The sequence below is a fragment of the Rhynchophorus ferrugineus genome, unplaced genomic scaffold (genome assembly GCF_030347505.1).
Source record: "Rhynchophorus ferrugineus isolate W39M unplaced genomic scaffold, kcgeb_rfMv2 rfM1, whole genome shotgun sequence".
In the NCBI taxonomy this organism is placed as follows: Eukaryota; Metazoa; Arthropoda; class Insecta; order Coleoptera; family Curculionidae; genus Rhynchophorus; species Rhynchophorus ferrugineus.
The window spans coordinates 19,754,000-19,778,682 of record NW_027472580.1 but is presented as its reverse complement, the minus strand read 5'-3'; the positions used below and the strand labels follow the sequence as shown (position 1 = coordinate 19,778,682).

Below are 24,683 nucleotides of genomic sequence, written 5' to 3'. Positions count from 1 at the left end.
TGGTGCCATCGTTTGGTGAATTTATTTTAACTGCTGACGGGAATTCATCGGTTTGTCTCGATAACAAATGTAACCCCATCCTCTTATTTTGTTTGTTTTTGAGAACTCTTCATTCGACTCTTCTTTTAAAAGTCTTAAATAATACTGTATTTTATCGGTATCTCTTAGCCGTGCCTGTAGCATATTTATAATTTGTTTTAAAGAAGAATGTAATTCCTGACAATGAGAAAGATAAATAATTTGCAAATTACATTTTTTATTTCATAGCAAATAGATACTGCTATATTTTGCTTTATTCTGAAATATAAAACTTAATTACTTTCCTAGCACTTGAAAACTGGCTCAAATCATTATGATTTTCAAACTAGGGAAAAAATCAGAATACGTCATCTCCTATTTGTTGTGATCTCCAGAACAAATACACAGATTTGTCAACCGAATTAACAAAAGCTTAAATGATATAAAATATTGCTCCACTGCATTTCTCAATATATTTCAAGCTTTCGACAAGGTGTGGCACACTGGACTGCAGGTTAAATTGAAGAAGCTTTTGTCCGCACGCACTTTCAACTACCGAGATCATACCTCACAGATAGATATTTTATTGTGAAACAGGTTGATGTACATCCAATATATGCAGGTGTTTCGCAGGGCAGTGCTCTTGATCCACCGTTATATCTATTGTATACAGCTGACCTACCGGCTTCAGGAAATGCTACTATTTCAACATATGCTGACGATACAGCGGTTCCATCATCACACGAGGAGCCAATATCAGCCACAAGAAACCTCCGACTTCATCTAAACAAAGTCGAATTGTAGTTAAAAACTTATCAAAGTAACGAGCGTATATAATAGGCGTATCAAACTAAATGAGACCCATGTGACATTTACCCTTTATAGGACTTCATCAGTAAAAATGAATAATTATGAACTCCCGCAAGTTAATACTTAGGTTCATTCTCCAATAAACTAATTCAGCGCGATATCCCTTTAGGGTTAAAAGAATATAACGAGTGTGATTAAAACTGTAAAGTACTCTGAAAGACTGCCAGTGCATCCCATTACACTTGCCAAAAAATTAAATGTGCTCGATGACAGTGAAGTCCGTAGGCCCAAACGCATTCTACCATACGAACTGATTAATAGACACTTGTTGATTATTGAAGTTTTAAGAGATTGATAAAAAAATCTGAAATATAATATTTTTTACTAATATTAAAAGTATGGAAAATAAAAGTTGAGAGCAAAGTTTCCAAACAAATGTTTCTTTTGTGGGCTTTTTAGTTATTTTTCCATCAATATCTCATTAGAATTTCCAAATATTTGGTCGCATTAACAATTTTAAATTAAATTAATTTTAACTAGATGAATCTTTCAAATTACCCTTAAAGATGTTATGTTACTATTTCAAAATAGTTAATAATTTATGGTATTGAGTTTCAACTCTCAATCTGAACACTGCATCTGTTGAATTATTAGTCCTCAATTGCAAGATGAATCCTCTGAGATTAGATACATTTATCAGTATATTTATTTGACAGATGGGACTATTTGCCTTCTTTTAAACCTAGATATATCGCGATTTCAGTCGATCACTTAAAGAGTTAATTAGAAAAAAATGGTATTAAAATATTAATGCTTATTTAATAAAAAGAGACTGTATGGAGAAAGGTCCGGAGTCTTTCGATATATAAGTTCATCTCCTAGGTGGTTGTTGCAATATGGATATGCCAGTGAGTGTAAATGCTCAAAAAATTTTCGTTCAACTTTTTTTCTGGTCTGATTCACCTTTACAATAAAAATCGTAAAAATTTTCTGGTCTTTATTATTAGAAACATCACTTATATAAAATAATCGTTTTAACTTAATAATAAGTCAAACATGTTTGCACCATTAAGAAAAACCACACATAAAAGCCTGTGTTTCGATATATCACCGAATGTAAACAATCAAATATACGGCCAGAACATATTGTTTCTACTTGGCAACGTAAAAAAAAATATTTCAGCTGTGGTTTATTTGATGCGATCCAATTTTTCAACAGAAATATAAACTGAGAATTCTACGCATTTTGAAGTTAATAGAGCAAAAAAAAAAGAACAATAATGACCACTAAATGTTAACTGTGATTGCTATGTTATGTTTAAAACCAATTTGTCTTCGAGTTTCGTAAATATGAGCTCGCTCATAATATGAGTCAACGATGCGTTTATTTTATTACTTCTTATAGCGATTATTTGATTGCATGTAACTAATCTACAATCAATGATGCACAATATAAATATATAAGTTAATTGACATAAACGCGTCAAAATGTACACACTAATGCAATTTATTTTTACATTATATATATTCTCCTAAAAATGTTAATAAACCCTACCTCCTTTCACATTTTTATATTGGCCATGCATTTATATGATATTAAAGGTTCTTTTATTCAGTAATATTTTGCAGAACAATTTGCATCTTACAGCCTATTTCACTGTTACCTGTAATATCAGTTATCTGAGAAACTGCATTTAACATGATTAAAAATTTGTACTCTCGCATAAACGGGCATTTTCGACAGCAACCTATTTCGGCTGAAGCTTGTCTAGGCTTATCATGGCTAAAGATATATCTGTGTATTAAGCTCTCAAAAAAATCTACTAATGGACTAGAGACTGGAAAACACAGCTTAATAGCTGTCCATGTTAATTTTGCGTTGCAGCGAAATAAAAAAAACCTAATTATATCACTTGACGGATATCCGATTCCTCAATCGGAATTAGCTAAATACGTCGGCAGTCATAGTGGAAGTCATACAGCTACTGGAAAACACGCAGAAAATCAGAAGAATGAAACGAACCAAACCACACAGGCTTATTTAGTGTATAAGTATTATTCTTAACTTTAGCTTAAGTAGTTTAGTTTTATTGTTATTTGAGAAATACATACTGATTTATAAAACCTGTATTCGCCTTGCTTGTCTATTAATGCACGTACAGCAGAAAAAAAAATTATTAAACTTATGCAACCTAACTAATCTCTGATGGTTTAAGCATCTTACATTCAGCTTTTTCCTTCATCCGAAACATAAAAATAGCAAGTTATACCAGTTTATAGCTCACAAAATGTATTAATACACTTACAGTACAGTACTTACAAAAATTTCAACTAATTGCCACTAAATTGAAAGCAACTTGTATATGCTCTAATTTTAATGTAAAATTGTAAATATACTTCCTTAGTATATATTTGGAGTATCAGCGACCTTCTTATTTTTGTGGCTCAACATTTATATAGCCACATATAAATTTACAGTCTCATATATATATATATATATATATATATATATATATATATATATATATATATATATATATATATATATATATATATATATATATATATATATATATATATATTCCGTTTCCCCATCTATCAACATCTTTAGTTTTCCTAGAGGTTCTTCCAGTCAAGTCAGTCAGTCATCATATAATTCCAAAAACGTACCATTATAATTTATTAAGTTTAATGAGATTTAAGATTAAGCTTCTTTTGTTAAGAATTATTACAGTTTCAAAGGTAGTTTTTGTACATATAGCTTAACTACTTATACCAATTATGATCAACAACTTCACCCATATGTCTTTCCTTTCCCATAAATATTTAATCTATTTCTTTTAACATATCTTAAAGCCCCAAGCCAACCACAATTAACCCGCTGAAATTATAAACGATTCTCTTAGGATTATTCCATTGATATTGTTTACTCGCTAATTCATAATTACCATTAGCGGTATCTCTGATGATTGGTTTTGTTTATTTAAACAGATTGATGCGCGTCTCTCATTGTTCGTTGTGGTCTATCAAACGAACAAACGGATCTCTATTTATACGGAAAGCAAATACAGTTCTATAAGCATTTACGTTCGTGAGATATTGTTATTGTTTTGTTTGTCGAATCAATTAAGTTATGTTGAATTGTGATTATTTATTAGTTATTTGGCGTTATTATTAATTGTATTGATAACGTTGTAAAGCAGTTGATTGATGGTTATGATACTATAAACAACTAAACTGGAATTCGTTATAAGCAATGGAATTGAAAGAAGACTTCGAATGAGAAGATTGAAAGAATTGAAGCAAGTAAATTGATGGATGTATGTCTATTGTTGATATATTAACTTCTGTAACTATCTGAAAATGAGTCTTGAAACCGCATATATTTTGTGTTTCAAACGTGTAATTTTATGTCCAAGTATATAAGAAATGTAGTGAAGGGTTCTGGTTGCCCACAAATTTAGAACAAATAGAGAATAGTGCAATATGCAGAGAAAATGGAGAATAACATAGGCAATAGATTAAGCATTTTGCTGGTGTACGAATCAAGCCATGATATATTTGAATAAGCAGTAATCAGAAGACGCTATGTCTAGTGAGTACGCTGTATGCGGTAGAACTTCTCGTTCGATCTACGACAGCATATCCTGCATATCTCGTGCAGTGTGGCCGAGCATTGTCATGCCAGTGGATGGTTTTAGTTTCATATTCACTTGTAATTTGCTGGATGAATTAATGGTCTTTTTTATAACAATTCATCGTAGAGGATGTTAAATAACATCGATAAGTACCTGCAGTAACAGTTTCATTAGGTTTTAGCCTTGCACACCTTGCTAATCTTACTATATGCACAACAATAGCTTAAGACCACGTATATTTCGCTTCCTTGTAAATTCGGATGACTCTCCTGGATCAACCCATGACTTTTTGCGCTTGGGATAGTTATTTTTCATAGCCAGTCACATTACACTTTGATTTTTTGCCTGTCAAGCAACCGAGATATTGAAACAGTTCGAAATAATATTTTCAGTCAAATAATGTGGTAGCCATTTTTCTTTTTTTTGGACCTCTTCCATCGCGTGTAAACGTCTGGAAACAGTTGGTTGTTCTGACGCTATCTGAAAGTATTTCTAAGTCTTGAAATTCATTATCTTAGATCTTTTTTTTTTGGTCGTCCATTTTTTGCTCCTTGCCATTGAAATCAAAATCACCATTGTTAAATCGTTGAAGCCAAACCATCAACTGGAATATGACGAAGCAGCAACACCATACGTTTCTAAAATTGTTTGATGTTTTTCGGATTCGGAACGGATTTCTCCAAATCAAACAACAAAGGTTTCATGATAATCATTTGTTTACACTGAATAACTCAATAATACTAAATGAAAAATTGTTATTTCATAAAGATAAATTACATACTGTAAAGAATTGTTTATATCAATACTACACCAATATTACATATATTGGTTGGACGAAATGCATGGAATCACTTAATATTATTTTTAAAAACCAGCGGTTATTTTTAAAAGATCAGCGTAATATTAAAACAAGAGAAATATTCCTAAGAAAATGAATTATAACACTTCTCTGATATCAAATTTTTACAAGGATAGAAAGTGCTTTCCTCGAAAAAACAGTAATAATTGATTAATTAATTACCTAAGAATCAAGGAGCATTTAAAGGATGAGTAGCAAAAGTTCTGTAATATATGGAGCGATTTGTCACTGACAACAACAGATTAAGAAATGACACATTTTATTCCGGATTACGTTTTATCATTTCAGCATCATGGCAAAAAATTGTTCTATTGTTAGATTATATTTTGTTTTGTCCGTTTTTTTTTGTGTCAGCAAACCAGATAAAATAAACACACACAATGGAATCAAAGCCTCGTCAAACACTATCCTCAAAAATGGTCATTAAAACCTTCAAAGAGCTCGGCTTTTTCTCCTCGTCGAAAATAAAAATAAATAACGAGAGCATTTTCCAGGGAATTGAATGGGGATTTTTCCACGTTACGTTTTCGGGGTGTTATTTTCTTTTTTTTTTGACATTGTGTTTTTTTTTGCTCGCGCGCGCCCTCTCTCTCTCTTTCGCTTCCTGTTCAGTATCAAATTGGAGCCGTGAAAAGATTTACGCGGATAACGTCGGATAAACGAGATAATAATTTTATAAAGAGCGCTAAAAGGGTTTGAACCTTTTCGGCTAACGTCAAAGGGATTTTGACTTAATTTTTAAAACAACCCCCGCGCGCCTTTTAAGGATCTCGCTTTGCTTTTTTGCTTTCGTCGTGATAAATATTACGCTATTTGTTGTCTTATGCGTAATAAATATCGTTTGATTGCGAGTTAATAAATAGTTTGGTGTTTATAGTAATTCTTGATCGTTTACAATATATTTTATACATATATGTATATCGATACTTTTACCCTTTAGGGACGTTATGGCTCGGTAAATGGAGGTAGTAACTGAATTAATCAAAATACCTTTCAATGATATTCGAGATCAATGTCAAAGGAAATTGGTTTGTTGAACTAATATTGAAGGTTTGATAGATGCATTTAAGGTCCAATACAATACAGTGCCAATGGCGTCTTTATAGATTCATCAAAGTTTTGCTTTATAATGGCGATTGTTATGCTTCCATTTCTGTAGCTCATTTCGCACATTTCATGGAAACATACAGCAGCAAAATATGAAGACCGTCGTTGACAAGTGTTTGACCATTTCAAAATTTTGTGCATGTTGCTCGGGCCACAAGCTGGGTTTAACAAATACGCTTGCTTTTATATTTATGGGATAGCAACAAATCACTGCTTCAAAAAAAATTGGCCACCGAGAAGCATTAGAAACACATGGTGTTATTTTACTATCGCTGCATACAAAGTTGGTATTGATAAAACATTTGTAAAATCTCTTTCCAGAGATGGAGATTGCTTCAAATATATAATTTAAAAATTTTCAGTCTATTTCTATTTATTTTAATGTAATAACTCGTTTAACGTAGTTACCCAAATTGTCAAAAAGGTCTTGTCCTACGACAACAAGGAAGTCGTTTTCGGATTCAGCGCTACAGTACGTCACAAAACTTAAATAGCTCTTAAAATGTTTCTTGTAAATCTGTGTAATTAGATTATTAAACAGTGAAGTAACCAAAATGAATGTTGATTTGTTATAGATGTGACTGAGATACCTTTAGCTACACAATTCTTTTAAAATGCAATAACATAGCAGCACGTATAACATTAGCATTAATTGCTTGGGCCAAGTGTATCGATTTCGTTCCTGCAATATTGAGTCCTGGTGGCGTTATAAAAGACTGTCATTGAGGTTCTGGTCATCATAAATGCGACCTCGTAGCTTGACGAATTTACCAGTGTCAGTGGATTCGAATCCCCAACTGCTAATTTTGGACGGCTTTTTTATTTTTTTATACATGATTTTTTATGATAAGCTAATAATTTTTATAATTTGACTCATTTTTCGGAATAGCAGCTATATGTGCCTACGTACAAATAAAAAAGAAATATCCATGCATCCTGAAGATGAAATCTGTATTATTTGTCAACAGCTCAGAAAGCTATTTCTAAATTGTTGGATGGTTATACCATCGGGTGCTTTTAAGAGATTTTTAATCAATTTTGTTATTATTTTTGGAGTGGCATGGTTCGCTCTCAAAAATTTAAATTGGATGCGGTGACATTTTGATTTTCATTGATATCAGGTCTTTGATCGACATAGTTGGACAAGACTGAAAATACTTTTTTAACTCAGTCTTCTCCTGGTCTCTGCAAACAGCAAAATTGCTGATTGTCTTCTGTTTTTAGTGAAGGGTTTGATATATCCCAAGATTTCCACAACTTGCTTGTATATATTTCTTCTTAATTGTGCTAGAGTTGAATAGATAATGCGTAGAAATATCATAAAATGTAATGCAAAATAGCGTAAAACTGTAAACAACTACAAAAAACAGAAAATAAGTTAAACTAAATGACATAAAATGTAATGGCAGTAAATAAACTAAAAGCTAACAGTGCCAATTTATATCAAAGGCAATTCATTGGACAATCTATTATTTAGAGAGTAAAATATAAAGAAATTAAAGTAAATATTGTATTACGTTAACTAAAACACACAATCGACTGATAAAGGTAACATTAACAGACTCTATAACATTAAATAAATTGGTTCCAGTATATCCTTGAACCTATATCCTATAAATCGTTGTGTAAATATTTGTGTTTGAACTAAAATCAAATAGTAAATGGTTAAATATTTGTACGAACGTTACGAATTCTATCTGATTCTGACGTATTTATTAAACATTTCGTAATTCAGTAGTTTACTATATGATTACTGTTTATACGCCTTCACTTAGATTTTTTTTTGGTGTGCATGTTTTATGATATTTACACATCCGAATAAAATATGGCGGATTCATGTGAAATTATGTGCCTCGATAATGCTTTACAGAAACCATTTCCATTCTCATAAGTCAAAGGTACGTGTTTTTTCCATGAAAACCGAGCTATAGAACTGCTATTTAATTTATTTAAGTCATCGAAACAACTCAGAATGATTTTATGTATATTTACATTCTTACAAAGAAATTGAAATGAAAATAATTGATGATTGATTTGTTCAACTTCTATTTATAATTCTGTCAATTAATAATGAGATGATTGAAAGCCATTTAAATTGTTGTTTAGAATTATTTAAAACATTGTGTTATGTAGACGTCAAAATTTTATCATGGATGAATATACTCTACAAGAAGGAGCAGAAATAGTGGCAATATTTATTGAAAATAATCATTCCATTATTGCTCCTCAGCGGAAATTGCGTCAAAAATATTCTAATTGTCTAGTGCCTAACAAAACCATAATTTATCGTTCACCTGCGATTTTCCGACAGTACGGTACGACAATAGACAGGCTTTGTACTGGAAGACAACGGACGTATCGTAAGGCCGAAAATGTGGCTCTGGTGCGCGATAGTGTCGCAGAGTATCCAGACACATCAATTCGGAGGCGTGATCGCCTGTTACACATTTCTGCACACAGTTTAAGGCAACTTTTGAAAACAGATTTGAAAATGTTCCCGTTCAGAAATCAGTTAGTCCAAAAATTACTACCGAAAGATCCTGATTTTTCGTCTAAATTGATAATGAGCGATGAAGCCCATTTTCTTCTTAGCGACCACCTCAATAAACAGAACAGTCAGTTTTGCGGAACATAGAATTCTCAATTAATTCATGAAACATCATTGTATCCACTAAAAATAACTATACGGTGTGGTATTCATGCTGGAAACATCATTGGTCCTGTTCAATAGTACCAAGACATAATTAAAAATTTTCTTGTGCCTGAAATGGAAGAGAAAGGACGAGAGGATATGTGGTTTCAGCAAGACGAGGCCACAATACACACAGTTCACAAATATGCCTTAAAAAGGGCGGAAAGTTGCGTAGCGAATCGCGGTCACCATTTAGGCAATATAATTTTTCAATCATAACGAAAAAAAAGACCAAATAAACTTTTTTATGAAAATCCAACTTATCTTTTCTTTGAGTTTCAAATGAGGTGGTAGCACCAGAAAACCAGATTTTGTGATTTTTTTTGATAATCACAAAGTCATTTTGATTGATAGAAAAGTGAAGTTGCGTGAGTTATCTAACATATGATATATAAAAAAGAAATGTTGGTTTTATATTGCATGAGCATTTGACTATGAGAAAGCTCTATTAAAATTGGGTGCCGCATTTCGCCACTGTTGACCAAAAACAAGAACGTGAATCTGAGCAGTGTTTGGCCACTTGGTTTAAATGTAACAAACTGGAATTTTTGCGTCGATATGTGACAATGGATGAAACATGGATCCATCACTTCACACCGGAATCAAAACGATCGTCATCTGAGTGGACAGCAACTGCAACTGCATTGGAAAATCTATAACAAGTAGAGCCATCTTTTAAAAACAGACCGTATTTATTCGTATCCCAAATATTTGTGTCACATTTTATCTGCGATGGAAACGAACCGTAATAATATAAAACCAACTTCAATTGTTTCATCTCTTTAATGCCACTCGATAAAAAAAAGGTCGAAAACAAATCGGACGAACGATTCAATCTCATCCAGTAAATCATCGGTTACATCCGGCAAACACCGACCTTAAGCCCTTAAGGTCGATGCCGCAATAAAAAGTCTCGTTCGTGCGCCGGTTCACTCCCGGATCTGGATAGGGACGACCGCCCGGCAGGAGGCTAATGCCCTTTTGTGGAAATGTATCAATATTTAATGGGGAAATATGAGGTCGTACAAAAGACCGGGCGGTGCCGGCAGAAACGGTCGACAGGAGGAGAGCTATTGAGGTGTTCAAAGGAGATCTAAGGAGAGGGAAGTGATTTCGGTATCGGATGCGTTAGTAATTCACTGAAACTTTTGGTATAAAAAAATAATAAAAAATATATTATTTTATTGGTCGTTTTCCATACTTAACAATCATTGATAATATGTATAATATTGGAATAAAATATATATTATACCCCATACCAACAAAACAATTAACTGTTAAACAGTTATAATGTTTTTAACATTATAGTACATCTGGTACATATATTATCGAACTTAAACTATAATTATATATTTTACTTGACCGTTTTATTTACATTTTTACTTTTAGTTCCTGTTTCCTTCGTTACTGTGTATTCTTGACAAGTCATATTGATCACTGTAATTCTCCGAGTTTTTTCTCTTGAGTTTTAGTTTCTGAGTTTCTTCTATTGCTATCTGGGTACATTTTTCTTGATAATATTATGTTTAATCGCTGCCTTCTCTCTAAAGCATTTTTCATATCTGCAAAATATTTTCTATTCATTATCTTCTCATATATTTTAACCAAATGCTCATATATATTTGAAGAATTACACATATCTATGTCCACAAATCCTTCACATTTAGTAGTGTGATTTTATACAGTTTTTCTATATTATTTATACACTCGTTTTTATTTTCACTCTTAAGACCCTGTCTTGGTAATTGCCAACATTTGATCATAATCCCATATCCCGAAAATGTTATTCAGTTGCTGTTATTTGTTCAGTTACAACACTTGTTCATGAATCTACCATTTATCAACTTCCTCTTCTGTGTGTCTGATGGAGTTCTAAAGGTGCTATTACAAACACCGCTTCTTTCCACATATCCAAAAATTTCTTGATTGTATATCGTTCTCGACTTACTTGTATGTCCCATTGTAGTAATTCTTTGTCACATCCCATATCAATTCGATTTGATCGAAAATACAGTGATAGTGAGGAAGATGTAATACTCTATGGCCACATTGTTTGACCATCTGATCTACGGTGTATCTCTTTTCAGGTCTATTTTAAAAAAAGTAAATTATATAAATCGCAATTAAACATATTTAAATTTAGGGAATAACAACTTGCAATAATTCGTTCTTTAACATGGTTTCTCCATAACTTAATTTATGTTTTAATAACTGTTAATAACTTGGACTTGGAGGAAAATACTAACTCTGCTTCAGGAATAAAAGCATTCATTTTCAAGCATGAGGTATAATATATGTGCAGTGAATTGTTAACAAAACATTATGACTAACAAAACATAATCAAATGTTATTCTAATTTTTACCATTTTAAAATATCCATGTTTCTCTTGGATGTACAAGTTGAAATAACAAATCTTTTTTAATTTTATTATACGCTTTTAATAAATGCATTATTTTAAAAACACTGAAAGTTCCTTTTTTACCACTTAATGGTATAGGAGTGTTAAGTTTATTGTCTATTCTGTTTTTCTCTTTGTGTAAATTCCTTCCATGTTTCTTGTTGCTTTGGTCGAGATTTTTCCTCCCTTCTGAAACATTTCTCTGATCCGTTCACGTCAGGTTCGCTTGCACCATATATTATACCCTGTCCATCCTTGTTATTCCCTGATTCTTCTAGGTATTACATTTCTGCTGCTTGTATTTTACTTTTATCTCTACCCACATTTCGCAAAGGATTGTTTGGTTTGTTAATTACTTCGTACACTTTCATCTTGTTTAGCTTGGAATGTATATGGAGAGGAAATTTTATAGAGTATTTAGAAAAACACTATGGCTACATTCAAATGCGATTTATAAATAATAAAATGGTAAAAATAATTCAGGAAATACACAGGATAAGTGCCAATGCCGTCATTGTAGAGAATATAAAATAAATACCTTCCAAACTCAAGCAGAACTAAGACAAGTTGAATATAGAGAATATATTTCACCATTATGTTATATGTTTAACAGACATTGACAGCAGTAAAATTAGAAATATGGAAATAAGTTGAATATGAAGAGCATAAACTCATGAAATGACTTTGAATTTTATGAACTATTTATTAAACTACCAACATTATACATAATAATTAGGAATGTATGTATATACATTCCTTGTACAATATACAAGTGAAAACCTAATAGTTTTCTAAGGTGTGTAATAATTATATCTTTATTAATAAAAAAAAACATTAGACAAAAACAATGAATAGTTCGCCATGCAGACAAGTTATAACTTGCATTGTATTGTTTTTACTATCTGGTATTGATAGTATTTGTTTATATATAATTGGTTTAGTAATATAATAAATGATATATGAGGAAAAATATGAGTGTATGTACATTATTGAACCAACATTATTTTAAAATAAGATTTGCTGCATTTACAATCGGTCTTATCAAAGGAAATTGTTTTCTGAAATATAACAAAAAAAAATTATATCTGAGTTATATCTGTGGGTTTCCTTTATTTTATTTTATTTTTGTTATTATTGTATTTGTGGTTGCGCTGACGTGCGTACGAAATGGACCAACTAATTGTTACTCATATGTTTAAAACATATATGATATTCATCTGTTTTATATTATATTTTTTTGAATAAAGTTTAATAACCTTATGTTTGTTTGTATTAGTTAATCTGTTGAAAATAAACTTCTTATTCAGGCGTGTTCAGAAAGCAGAAGGTTCTATGATCGGCTGTAATTTTTTGTTAATGTATATTCGCTGATTTCTGGCTGATTTCCGATCTATTGGAGAGGCGGGGGAGGGAGTTGTATCGAAGAAATATTTTTGTTCACACTTTGACAAAATAACACATACTGAAAAGTGAAGTCTGTGAGGCTTCAACATGAAGTTGCTTACAAATGTACCCTATGCGATACACAAAAACCATCTGTTGTAAATCTTTTAAAATTAATTTCTAGCCCTAATCGTTTTTCAAGTTTAGTTATCATGCCCTTTGATTCGTGTCAATTCATCCTTCTCCACATACATTAACTAGTGGGTTTATATCATAATTATATGGTATATACCTTCATTCTTCTTATTTGTTTCATCTTGCGCTTGGTTTGTTAATCAGCTCACAAGAAGCAATAAACATTATTTTACGCAATAAATGAAAAGTTAATTATTCAATAACATTTAACCGACTGATCTTACAGAACTGAAGGCGTAATAATAATAATAATAACGAAATACAACCGAGAAATTAAATACAGATACATCTGTTCTAATCCGTATTCCCATTAAACGACTAACCCTCAGTTAACTACCGACTCCGGCAACAAAGGCAGTAGTGGCGTTTCGACAATTTGCACAACCATAACTTCCAGTTAATCTAGCTGGCTGCTCTCGGGTTCCGTTGCCACCGCCCCGCTTCCTCGTCTGCCCCGTCGACTAATTTACATTGCGAGCCCGCCGACCAATCAGTTCGCTGCACCCCGTTCCTAATAAACATATGTATCGACAACGTTATCACGGCGTATTTAACTAATAACTTGTAACGTACAACACAAAAACATTAAACATTTAATTACCCGGGGCTTTGTACGTGTACATTACGGATGCTAGGCGGGCAATTTCCACGATACCGTGCACCGATATACCATTAAATTCTAAACGCATCAAAGGACGGAACCACATACTTACTTTTCCTATCCCTATCGCCGACCACTTTTTGTACTTCGGGCTTTTCCAGCGCTTGGCCTCATGTCCATGTTTAGATGTGGTTAATTTCACCGCATTTTATGCCGTATGAGTCTCGGTTCTTTGATTGATACGGGGAAATGTCGAGTGCTGTGCATTGATCTTGATCGATTTTACTTTTATTCTATGAACTTTTTTTTATAACATCTTTATTAGATACACTTAGTACAATCTTAATTATAAATTAATTTATTACTACTTTTCATTTGTACTTGGATTAATTCACAAGTAAGACGAGTGTAAGAAAATACATCAATAGGTATTCCTCAATTATAAAATTATAATAACTGAAAGCTATAGTTTACACTAGAGATTTAAGAACTTTATATACGTTCGTATGGTTTGGTTCGCTTCAATCTCTTGACATCCTGCGCACTGTCCAGCAGTTGTGTTACTTCCACGTTAGTATGATTTAGTAATCTTCTTTCGTGTTTCAAGGTGAAATCAATCAAAGAACCTTGTTTTGACAGCATTGTATGACTAGTTGACCAGTATAGTTGTTTTATTTTGGTTCTAATGTATTTTGCTTTTTGTCTAACCTGATGTTTCCAATTTAATATACCGTCAAGATGGATTCCAAGGTATCCATTGAGTGATATAATTAAGTTTTTATTATTTCGCCGCAATGCAAAATTAACGTGGATTGATTTGGAGCTATTAAGTTGTATTTTCCAATCTTTTGTCCATTTGTAAATTTTGTTGACTGCCACTTGTACTTTTTCTATTGCCCTAGGCAGAGATATATCGTTTGCTATAATAATTGTGTCGTCAGCGAAGGTTCCAAGTATTGTTTCTTTTGTTGTTCCAGCCGAAATAGTTTTAGAATTTCGAGAACGCCATTTCGTGTGATATTCTAAATTTTCTTCCGAAAAGATATGACTCCAGCAATTGACCATAGTTACGCGGTAACAATTTGCTCATCTCACAGATTAATCCCAAATGCCAAACCCGATCAAAAGCTAGCTTGTGAGACATCCAAGAATATTACGGGGCAGTAGTTCTTTTCGTCAAACGCTTTTTCAATAGCCGCGGTAACTCTGTGCACTTAATCGATTATTGAATGGTGATTTCGAAAACCAAACTGGAAGTCTGGTATTATTACAAAATTTTTAATACGTTTAAGTATTAGTTTCTCAAATAGCTTTGATATTGCAGGTAGTAGCGAAATAGGCCCGTAAGATTAGACTTGTTATGCATGTTTGTCAGGTTTTTTGAGCATAATTATTTGTGCCACCTTGAAGCATTCCGGAATATGCTTCAGCCTTAAACAGGCATTAGATATATATGTCAACATGATGATTGCTTTTCGTGGCAGTTCTTTCATTAATCCAGGTGAAATGTGATCTATACCAGGTGCCTTTTTAGGATTGAGGTTATTATTTCACTAATTTTTGGCAACTCCCAATGGAGAAATTAGCTTTAGATCTACATCGGGTTGATAAACACGATTCTATGAATGTAAGTAACATTTTGTTCGCATTTAACTGTTTATTGCTAGGACTGTAATTAGTCTTGAGAAGTATATAATAGATAGCGTAACTTTGAGTGCCATATAACTTAATATGTTTTTAAAGTTTATATAGTACTTACAAGAAGTCATAGAATTTTATGTCACAATATATAAGATTATCCTTTTTAGTGTATGCAGCGCATATTTATTTATTAATGATCAATTTAATTTGATTTTTGTTGGGCCAATGTATAATGTTATGGACTTACGTGGAAAAGAGATCCTTGTCTTCATGTTATCAACCCAGACGACCACTTTTCCTAAATGGCTAATGTGCGGTTGCCTATTGTTGCTACATTTAATTAATATATAAGTAAAATAGTATGTTTTCAGAAATATTAAAGCAATATATATATAATTGTGTGTTTAAATTGAAACCTATTTAAATTAATGTAGATAATATATTGTATTATACGAAGCAGGCACAAAATCTATTAACTGCACATGTCCAGGCCTACTAAAAAGGTTCAAATATAAGACATTGGAAGCTGATATTGAGCGATACTATGATATTAGATTGAGGTTAATTAAAGTTGATGCTTAGATTCAAATATTGAACGGTAAAAGCGACTGTTATAAAATTAGAAATCATAGCACACATACCTCATCATATTTTGTCGCAATAATGCAGTAGCAAATGGTTATAGGAGGAGTCGTACAGTATCCGTCGAATTTACCAGACATATCCCACCTGGATAAGTATTTCAGATCAATAATTCGGTTCGATGGTACTTTTATTTTCGTGAAGAGGAAAGAGCTTTAGAGCAATCATCAAAGACAATGCTTTTTCAAACAATGAAATATAAGCAGATGATACAAAAGCCAGTCAAAATCATTCATAATGAGTAATCATTTGCACGGTTTTTTCATTGCCTGGTTTAACTAGTAGAGGGTTTACCAATATTTAACATTTCTAAGACATTTTCTTATACATTATTTGTAAAAAATTAAAAAAAGTTAACGACTGACATGCCTAGAAACTAATGGATCCTTCCTAAACACACTCGCCAATTTAACAATACCTGTCAATTGAACCAACATAGCCCGAAAGAGTTTTTTTTCGTTATTTTTTGAACATAGCTCAAACAGGGATTAGCAATGGACAATCCTAAAGCAAAACATAGTTTTTCCACCATATAGTCTTGAATTTACAAGGAAATACTCAAAATAATTACCTATGCTCGGAGAGAATGTTTATATCTCAACTATGATGCTGCTGTTGATACCGCAGAACTTCGAACTTTCTTCACTAAATCTAGTCACAGTTGGTCCATTGGCCAATCCTCAATTTAATTTGTAGATTTCTTATTTGTTAACTACCGTTGGTGGTAAGTGCCTGTTTGTTGCTGGCGTTCTTTTATTTATTACATTTAATTTTTTTATCTGATTGGCGACATTCCGGTATAAGTTGAATTTATGTTCATTTGTGCATCAGTTGTTTAATATTTTTGACGATTAAGTAAAGTGGAAAGGCTAAGGTAACGCCACCCCTTGCATCCACATAACGTGTATATTCCTACTTGAATAATTTAGTTTTATTTGTTTTGCGCTTTTGTTTATGGCCCGGTTCCATAATATATTGTGTTTCAACCGTTTTCGCTTGTTTGTACTGTTATTTTCCAGTTAATTCGCGTTTATTAATGTCGAAATTGTCGGCGGGAAAATTTGCTCTGGACTTAATACGGTGTCGCGTTCTGCTTTTGTTCCATTTGCTCCGTATCGATCTTCCGACAACATGCCAGTTAAATATTCGAATAAAATTTCTATTATTAATAATTGTGGTTATAATGCAGTGATATATTTTTAGTTGATATTTTACGTTTATTAATTAGATAAATTAGACACCTGATACCAGTTTCAGTTTTTAAATTAGTGCTATTCATCTATGGTACGATTTTGACAGTTGACTTACCGCAAGATCACTATTGCTATCACACGTTTTATTAACTTTTTCCGCTTATTCCGAACATTGCCGATCTATCCAAAAAAGGTCGATTGTTGCCGAACAGTTTGACTTTGATGTTGAAATTTGGTTAGTAATTTATTAAACATGTTAAGTCAGTTTTTCGTGGAAATGGTTTTTGGAGAAATGGTTTCGTGGAAAAAAAAATTTACGTTTACTAGTGATAGAATGAATGTTTTTGTCTCATAGATAGGTATATATTTTGGAGATGAATGTATGAATGCAAAAATATTTGTTAAACCACTAATAAATACTACAAATAAAGTATTGTTAATACATTTTTGTAATTCCACATCAAATTAATTAACCATTTACACCGTATATTGACTGCACTGACGCCAACTAATAGTAAGTTACTTTAATTAATCTTGTAATGTTTGGACAGTTTGATTCCCATCCGGTATGGTTAGATATTGGAGCCTATATTCGGATTAATTGTATGGTGGAGAAGTAATTTGATTTAGTTACCTATCATAGTAACGTTATTATTTAATGTGATAATTAGATACCGGCTTATTAAATGTAGTCGTCTGAATTTTAATACATTTATCCCAGTAGTAATATTGCCAGCATTATTGAATTAATTTTTTGATATCTAAGAACAATCAGATGACACTAAATCTGTCTAATATTACGTACTGCACTCACCAGCATAATTTCAATGGCGGAAATTGAGAAAAATTGGCTGGTCATTAATTTTTCGTTTCATATATATTTTAAAGTCTCCTTTTACCAACTATGGGTTTATCTAGACTGGACCTATTTAACGTGGGCTTCGAACCACGGTCTTCAGCATTAAGCCTACCGACTAGCGAGTGACCAACTTTAGAAATCATCCCAGAAGACATCCGGTCTTACCCAGCTTAATCACTTGCGTGATTGGGATCATTTTTCTTATCGGATTTTACGCTCTTACCTAGAACATTTACAAATTTTAAACAATCACAAACATAAATTGACCATGCCCCAGCAGGATTCGAACCCGCGGCTATCACAACAGTAGGAGGACCGTCCTATCGCCTTTACCAGTGCGCTACCAAGCCGGCGATCATTAATTATTATAAACATTTATTTTTATTTGTTGAATTAACGGGTTATATTGCCTTGGCAGCACTTGCAAAATAATTTTGTCGGGAACTTTTTTTTATTCAAAACTATCTGAATCTGAAGTATTCAGAAAATTTAAGGTATACAATGGAGTCGTGGCTTTAGCTAACACGTGGACAATTTTTTTCCGAGAATAATTGTACGGTATATAATACACCCCCATTTAGGGGTTTTAAGTGTTTTTGCATATTCACAAATTAGCATCGGATTGAATTTGTCATTCTCTCAATTTTAAATTGTTTATAATTAAGTGTGATTATTTTATGCATTTTTTTTAAACTTCAAAACTATCTATTATAATATTTTTATCTTTTGAATACTGATTGTGAATAGTATGATTTTATGAAGCCAGTACAAATAGCTAGTGCAATAGGGAAAAAGGTAATGTGACCCCCTTAACTTTAAATTTTGTAATGTAGACTAGGAATCTGATACTGTACCTTTATAGATATTAGACACTATGCCCATGGAGCTTGTTTTTTATGCAAATTGTGATTTTAAAATTTTTCTCAAGTTACATGCTGTATACTTGGAAATCCCCAATTTAGCCAAATACAAGTTATACAAACTTTTAGTTTTTTTTAGTTTCAAAGTAATATCATTCACGGTGTTTCTTTTATATTTATTTTCAGAAAGTGTTAATCAATTCTAGTGGAAATTTATTTTCAAACTCGGTATTTTATTCATAGAAATTGTAGTAAAACTTTTTCTTGAATTTTATGTTTTTTGACAGTTTTGTTTAGTGCTAGTTTAAAAATGCCGCAAAGAGATGTAGTTGTCAAGATGCAGCGGAAATCATTGTAATTTTAAAGTTGTTCATGACTTTTAAAGAAGTACCTATTATCATTTTAAATATGTCATGTTGTTTTATTTTATTTTCAGAAAGTATTAAATTCTAGTTGAAATGTATTTTAAAATACAGTATTAGTAGAGTCCGAAAATTACGTTTCTTGACAATTTGGGTAACTATTTTATACGAGTTATATTAAGAATTGTCTTGAAAAAATATTATTTCATTTATAAATCATTAACGATTTTCTAATATATGTTCAATAGGACATACTAAAATCTATTTATTTCAACCGTAGTCTGACATCACCGGGAAGCTCCATTTCCTTTTTTTTTAGAAGCCATTTTCCTTAATAATATCCTGGTGAAATCATTCACTTTGCTCTTCACTCATATCTTCCAAATTTTCCGGAAAGCAGTCTAGTTGGGTATGAAGATAATGTATCTTAGGCTCATAAGGCAACCTAAATTAAGTTTAAAGTGCTTTTAGCATTCTTTTAACAATTTTTTTATAGTTAGGGTTATTCGTGATTGCCTAAAATGACTTCCTTAAAGGCAATATTTCCTTCTTTTTGATGATCCATCATAAGCCGTCTGATGTTTAGTCCGATGAAAACACCTTCCTTCACCTTTACTCCTGAGAGGTCTGAAAACTTTGAAATTATGTATTTCTATCAATCGCTATCTTTGGCAAGTGATTGTACAGATCCCAACTTCTTGTAGGTTTCCTTGAGATGTATGGCTTGGATCTACAAGAGTAGAAGCATACAAATATAAACTCTTTTTGATTAATCTATGAAAAGACATAAAGTAGTTGAAAATACTCAGCGGCTTACTAACATACTAACAGCTTTTCTGTTGCAAACCTGTGTAATTGCCTTCTACCACTGTAAAAACACCCTTGTACAACGGTTTTGCTAACAAAATTGAGGAAGTGTGTCATTACTAGAAAACTCTCAATAGCTCCCGATCTAGTTGTGCTGATTCAAGAACTATTCACCGTCTCATTACTGCGTTCGCATTTTCCAATAAAATACGACACGAAATTAAATAACTCTCATGTTAACAAGTCGTTCGGGCTGCGCGTTCGACTGGCTCGTTCCACGACGAACGAAACGGGGCAAGAGAAAAAATGGAGAGACGGAGGCAAAAACGAACGAGCTGCGCCGTTAAAGAAAACATATTTTTCGATAGCGCACTCGTTAAACACACAAAGCGACAAGATGGAGACGAGGAACGGGCCGCGCTATAACTCCGCCACTGTAGCAAATAATCTTCTCGGCTTGACGTCTGAATGGACTCGTAAAACGGCGCTCGGCTATATCCAGACGATGACGATAAAAATGGGGATAATAATTTTTCCCCGTACCGCCGTGGTCTCGGGTCGTGTAGGAATGGGCTTCCGTATCGATATCGATAACTTAAAACTGACAGGTTGGTAGGGACCGCCATCTTCTGCTTTATTTTTAATGTGCTTGTTGTTTCGGCATTGCCTACGCCAACTTGAACATGACGTGAGATTTGATGTTTGACATAAAATCATGAAAGTCACTAATAAGCTCATATTTTTCTTATCCAGTTTCTTTGGTAGTAGCACATATTAGATGTCATTTAAATCAAATATGATAAAGTAATCGATAATAAAATATTGTTGGGTTTCAAAACTTGTGTAGTACTGTTGTGAGTGACTTTTTTTACTAAAAATTACAATCTCAACAATTGTTCGGTGTGTAACATAATGCAGTTCTGAATTACTAAAAAACTAAACATGTTATCACCCAGGATCGAACACCATACTATACTATTGCAGTAGGCTTACTCCTCTTGAGTCGTCTTGTCGAAACTGCCTCAGTATTGACATGGTAAAGAAGTCTTTGTTCGTGACTGTGGTCTAGTTAATGGTGTCCATTTCCAAATCTCTATGGAAATAACTACTGCCGATGTACCACAAGATATTAACAACACTCCTGAATACTTTGTTTTCTTGACATATGTCCATAATGAATTAAGGATTTGCTTACACAACAGTACTCTGTTGTGTTGTCTCAATTTTACTACCCAGTTCTTCTTTCTTCTTCTTGACATGAGTCTAATTAATTTTGTAATTCAAGCAATATTTTGCTGTTTTAACAAATGACACTTGGTCTTTGATTGATCTTGGTCAATGATTTCTTGGTCTAATTGTTAATTTTGTTGTATGAATTTTGACCTTTGCAATTCCATTGCTATTTCCTTGCGATCTAAAGTTATTATAGTAGTAACATTAGCAGAAGTAAGTATTGTTCTATGTTGCAGCTCAGTGTGTAACTGAAGAAGAAAAACTGTTTATTATTATAACTGTTCGCTGTTCATTGGTGTGAGCTTATAAAACATAAAATATGATATGTCAATCAATATATATATATATATATATATATATATATATATATATATATATATATATATATATATATATATAACTATTTAACGTGGGCTCCGAACCACGGTCTTCGGCATTAAGTCTACCGACTGGTGAGTGACCAACCTAGAAATTATTCCAGAAGACATCCGGCCTTATCCAGCCTGGTTATTGGCGTGACTGGGATCATTGTCCTTGTCGGATTTTCCGCTCTTGTCTAGGACAATCACAAATATTAAACAATCACAAACATACATTTACGACCATGCCTCAGCAGGATTCGATCCCGCCACTATTGCAACACTAGGTGGACCGTCTTGTCATCTTTACCACTACGCTACCAAGTCGGCTATTTAAATTGTAATATTTTATGAATAATATATTTATTTTAGTTTTGTTCACATTGTATCATATTAATATACTAGTATTTTTATTTATTTTTAATGTTCATTTTTGTCGACTTAAAATTATCATTTTTTGTACCAAATTTAAAAAAAATCGTTTTTTTATTTTGATGCAACTAATCGATTACAAATTGTTTATTGTATATTTGCACACAACAATCTATGTGTCCAATTCGGCGAAAATTCAACAAAATATTATGTAACCCAATTTTAAACGAACAATTTTCAAGAAAAACGCTTTAAAAATTAAAAAAACAAAAAAAGTAACCAAGATGGCGTAAACCCTCAACAACTGCTTTATTCCAACATTTTAGAAACAATTGAATCAGTTAAGGAACATTTCTGTCATGCGGTATTCGTAAAATACAGTTTCAAACAATCGACAATGTACCGCATATTTGGTTTAAGAAAATGAATCGCTGCCAAGACAGACGCGGCAGCCATTTAACTGAAATTGTTTTGCGTGAATAATCTCTTGAATAATGCGACAATCATTTAAATATTATTACAGAAACGCTCAAAATGAACGCAAAAAGAACATTGAATATTCCTATTCATATTTAATGAATGTCTAATTATTCTCCTAAACCTAAAATAATTCTTACTTGTTCAATGGCTGCACTTAACAGGTCAATTGAAAAGTCCCCGGCCTACCATAGTAAAACACATTTTTTTTGCAAAATAATTTTTTTTATTCAACATAATTCCCTTCAGGGGTGATACACTGATTATAGCGACCCTCCACAATAACAAAATTCGTTTCACTCAAAATGCTATAATTCACATTAACTAATGATCCACATCATGAATGAATACACATCTTTAGAGGGTTAGGGCTAACTAAGAAACATATGGATTTCTTTAAATTATTTTTTTATATCATTTGTGGCGACCGCCACGACACTTTAGGTCACCACGCGTTCACCTACAGCGAGTTCAAAGGCTGGCAACGCCGGTGAATTGGTACCATAAAGTTCCAGGCTATAAAAGACCATCACGACGACGTCTCGCTCTCTTCTCTTTTCTTTTCTCTACCCCCTTGTAACAGTACTTCCACAGCGCTACCGTACTTCCTTTACCTTAACCTAATATCCTGTCCATTCTCTCGTGGACCACATGTATCATTCAATAACGAAATAAACAAGTATTTCTTCAACCAGTGTTTTTAGTTCTCGTGCAAATTCCTTCCAAAAATAGTAGTGAGTCGACATCGACATCCACACATTTCGACTGACCGACCAGACTAACATTCCTACACATTTAATTCTAGTAACGCCATCTATGTGTCAGACCGGGGACTTTTCAATTGATCTGCTATATAGTAGAGTATAAAAACCTGTAATAAATAGGTTAAATAATGTTTTTGTTTATTTTTATTTAGTTATTACAACTATTATTATATACATATTTTATTTTGAAATGTTTTTTGTGTGTCAAAAATCTAAGTTTGATTATATTTTAGTTTTTAGTTAGTTCCTTATTTATTTTGTGAAGTCAGTTAAATTTTTTTTGTTAATAATATTTTAATATTTGTGCTTTAGCGCTCAATTTGCTTTTATTGTATTATTACTAGTACTGTTATAAGTTCTAAGCAACTAATACTTAACATTTTAGCTTGTGCTACGATTTGTATTTTATCTGATCGGTAATTTTTTGGTGTCTGATGTGCTGTGTTAAATTCATATTTCGTCAAATGTATTCAATAATTAGTCCTAGATTGTCTTTAATATCGTTCAACAGTCTTTTGAATTTTATTATCAGTAGTTTAACCACAGCCTTTGTAATTTAAGGTACTTTCACTATAATTGTTTAACGAAATAATCGTTCTTGAAGTTACCATAGAGTGTAATTTACCTTACTTGTTATACGGCATTGTTTTTATCGAGATATTTAACTGATTATTGGAGATGTATTAATTTCATGAAGCTTAATTTAATCTGATCATTTCTAATTTTTCAAAACAGATATTTTATGATAAAATCTCAAAAATTAAAAACTAACAACACTATATTTAATATAGATTAGGTACTTATTACATAGCCCTCATAATGTCTGAAATGTATTTTTGAATACACTTTTTTTCCTTTCTATCAATATCTGATAGATTTGTGTCAATTTGTCCTGTTTTTAACGCATTTACAATGTTTTAATAATCAATTTGTGCAATAACAATAAAAAAATTCCTTTGATTACACCTAATGATCCAAGTAAATACTAAATATTGGACGTTTTCTTCTCATAACGTTCGACGCTTGTTGAAAATAATTGGTGGCTCGTTAGCGGCTCAGCGTGAATCCACTGGCAAATATTTGCTCTGATTTGCGGTGAAGATGGACCAAAGAGTGTCGGGGTTAGAATCTGATGGTGATTGCTGGTCGGCGACACTTAATGATTGCCAAGTAAACAAGGCGATTATGTGAAAGTAAAGGGTGTCAATTGAGAGATAAAATAATTGCCGTTTACGCTTCTGTTTCAATGTTTTCTAACGATTTCTTTTTTTTTCAGGTATGTGGTATAGTTAAAAGGCACCATATAGATTCTGTTTTAGAGGTAAGGTTGTTTATATTTTTATATGTTTCTATTTTATATCGTATTACAATAGGTGGTTTTAACTAGAGTTGGGAACTATCGACTGTTTAGT

General features: G+C 32.4%; 1 protein-coding gene across 28 annotated transcripts in view; it reads left to right on the top strand.

Moving 5' to 3' along the window:
• Positions 1-24,683, top strand: part of tay (tay bridge kinase) — a 366,957-nt gene that overhangs the window by 169,654 nt on the left and 172,620 nt on the right. For 20 of the 28 annotated variants that reach the window (XM_076418166.1, XM_076418149.1, XM_076418101.1 and 17 more), the window contains one exon: positions 24,548-24,592. The exons of the other annotated variants lie outside the window; for them this stretch is intronic. In XM_076418166.1, the coding sequence (XP_076274281.1) occupies positions 24,548-24,592 (45 nt within the window). The remainder of the gene's footprint in view (positions 1-24,547; positions 24,593-24,683) is intronic. 28 annotated transcript variants of the gene reach the window in all.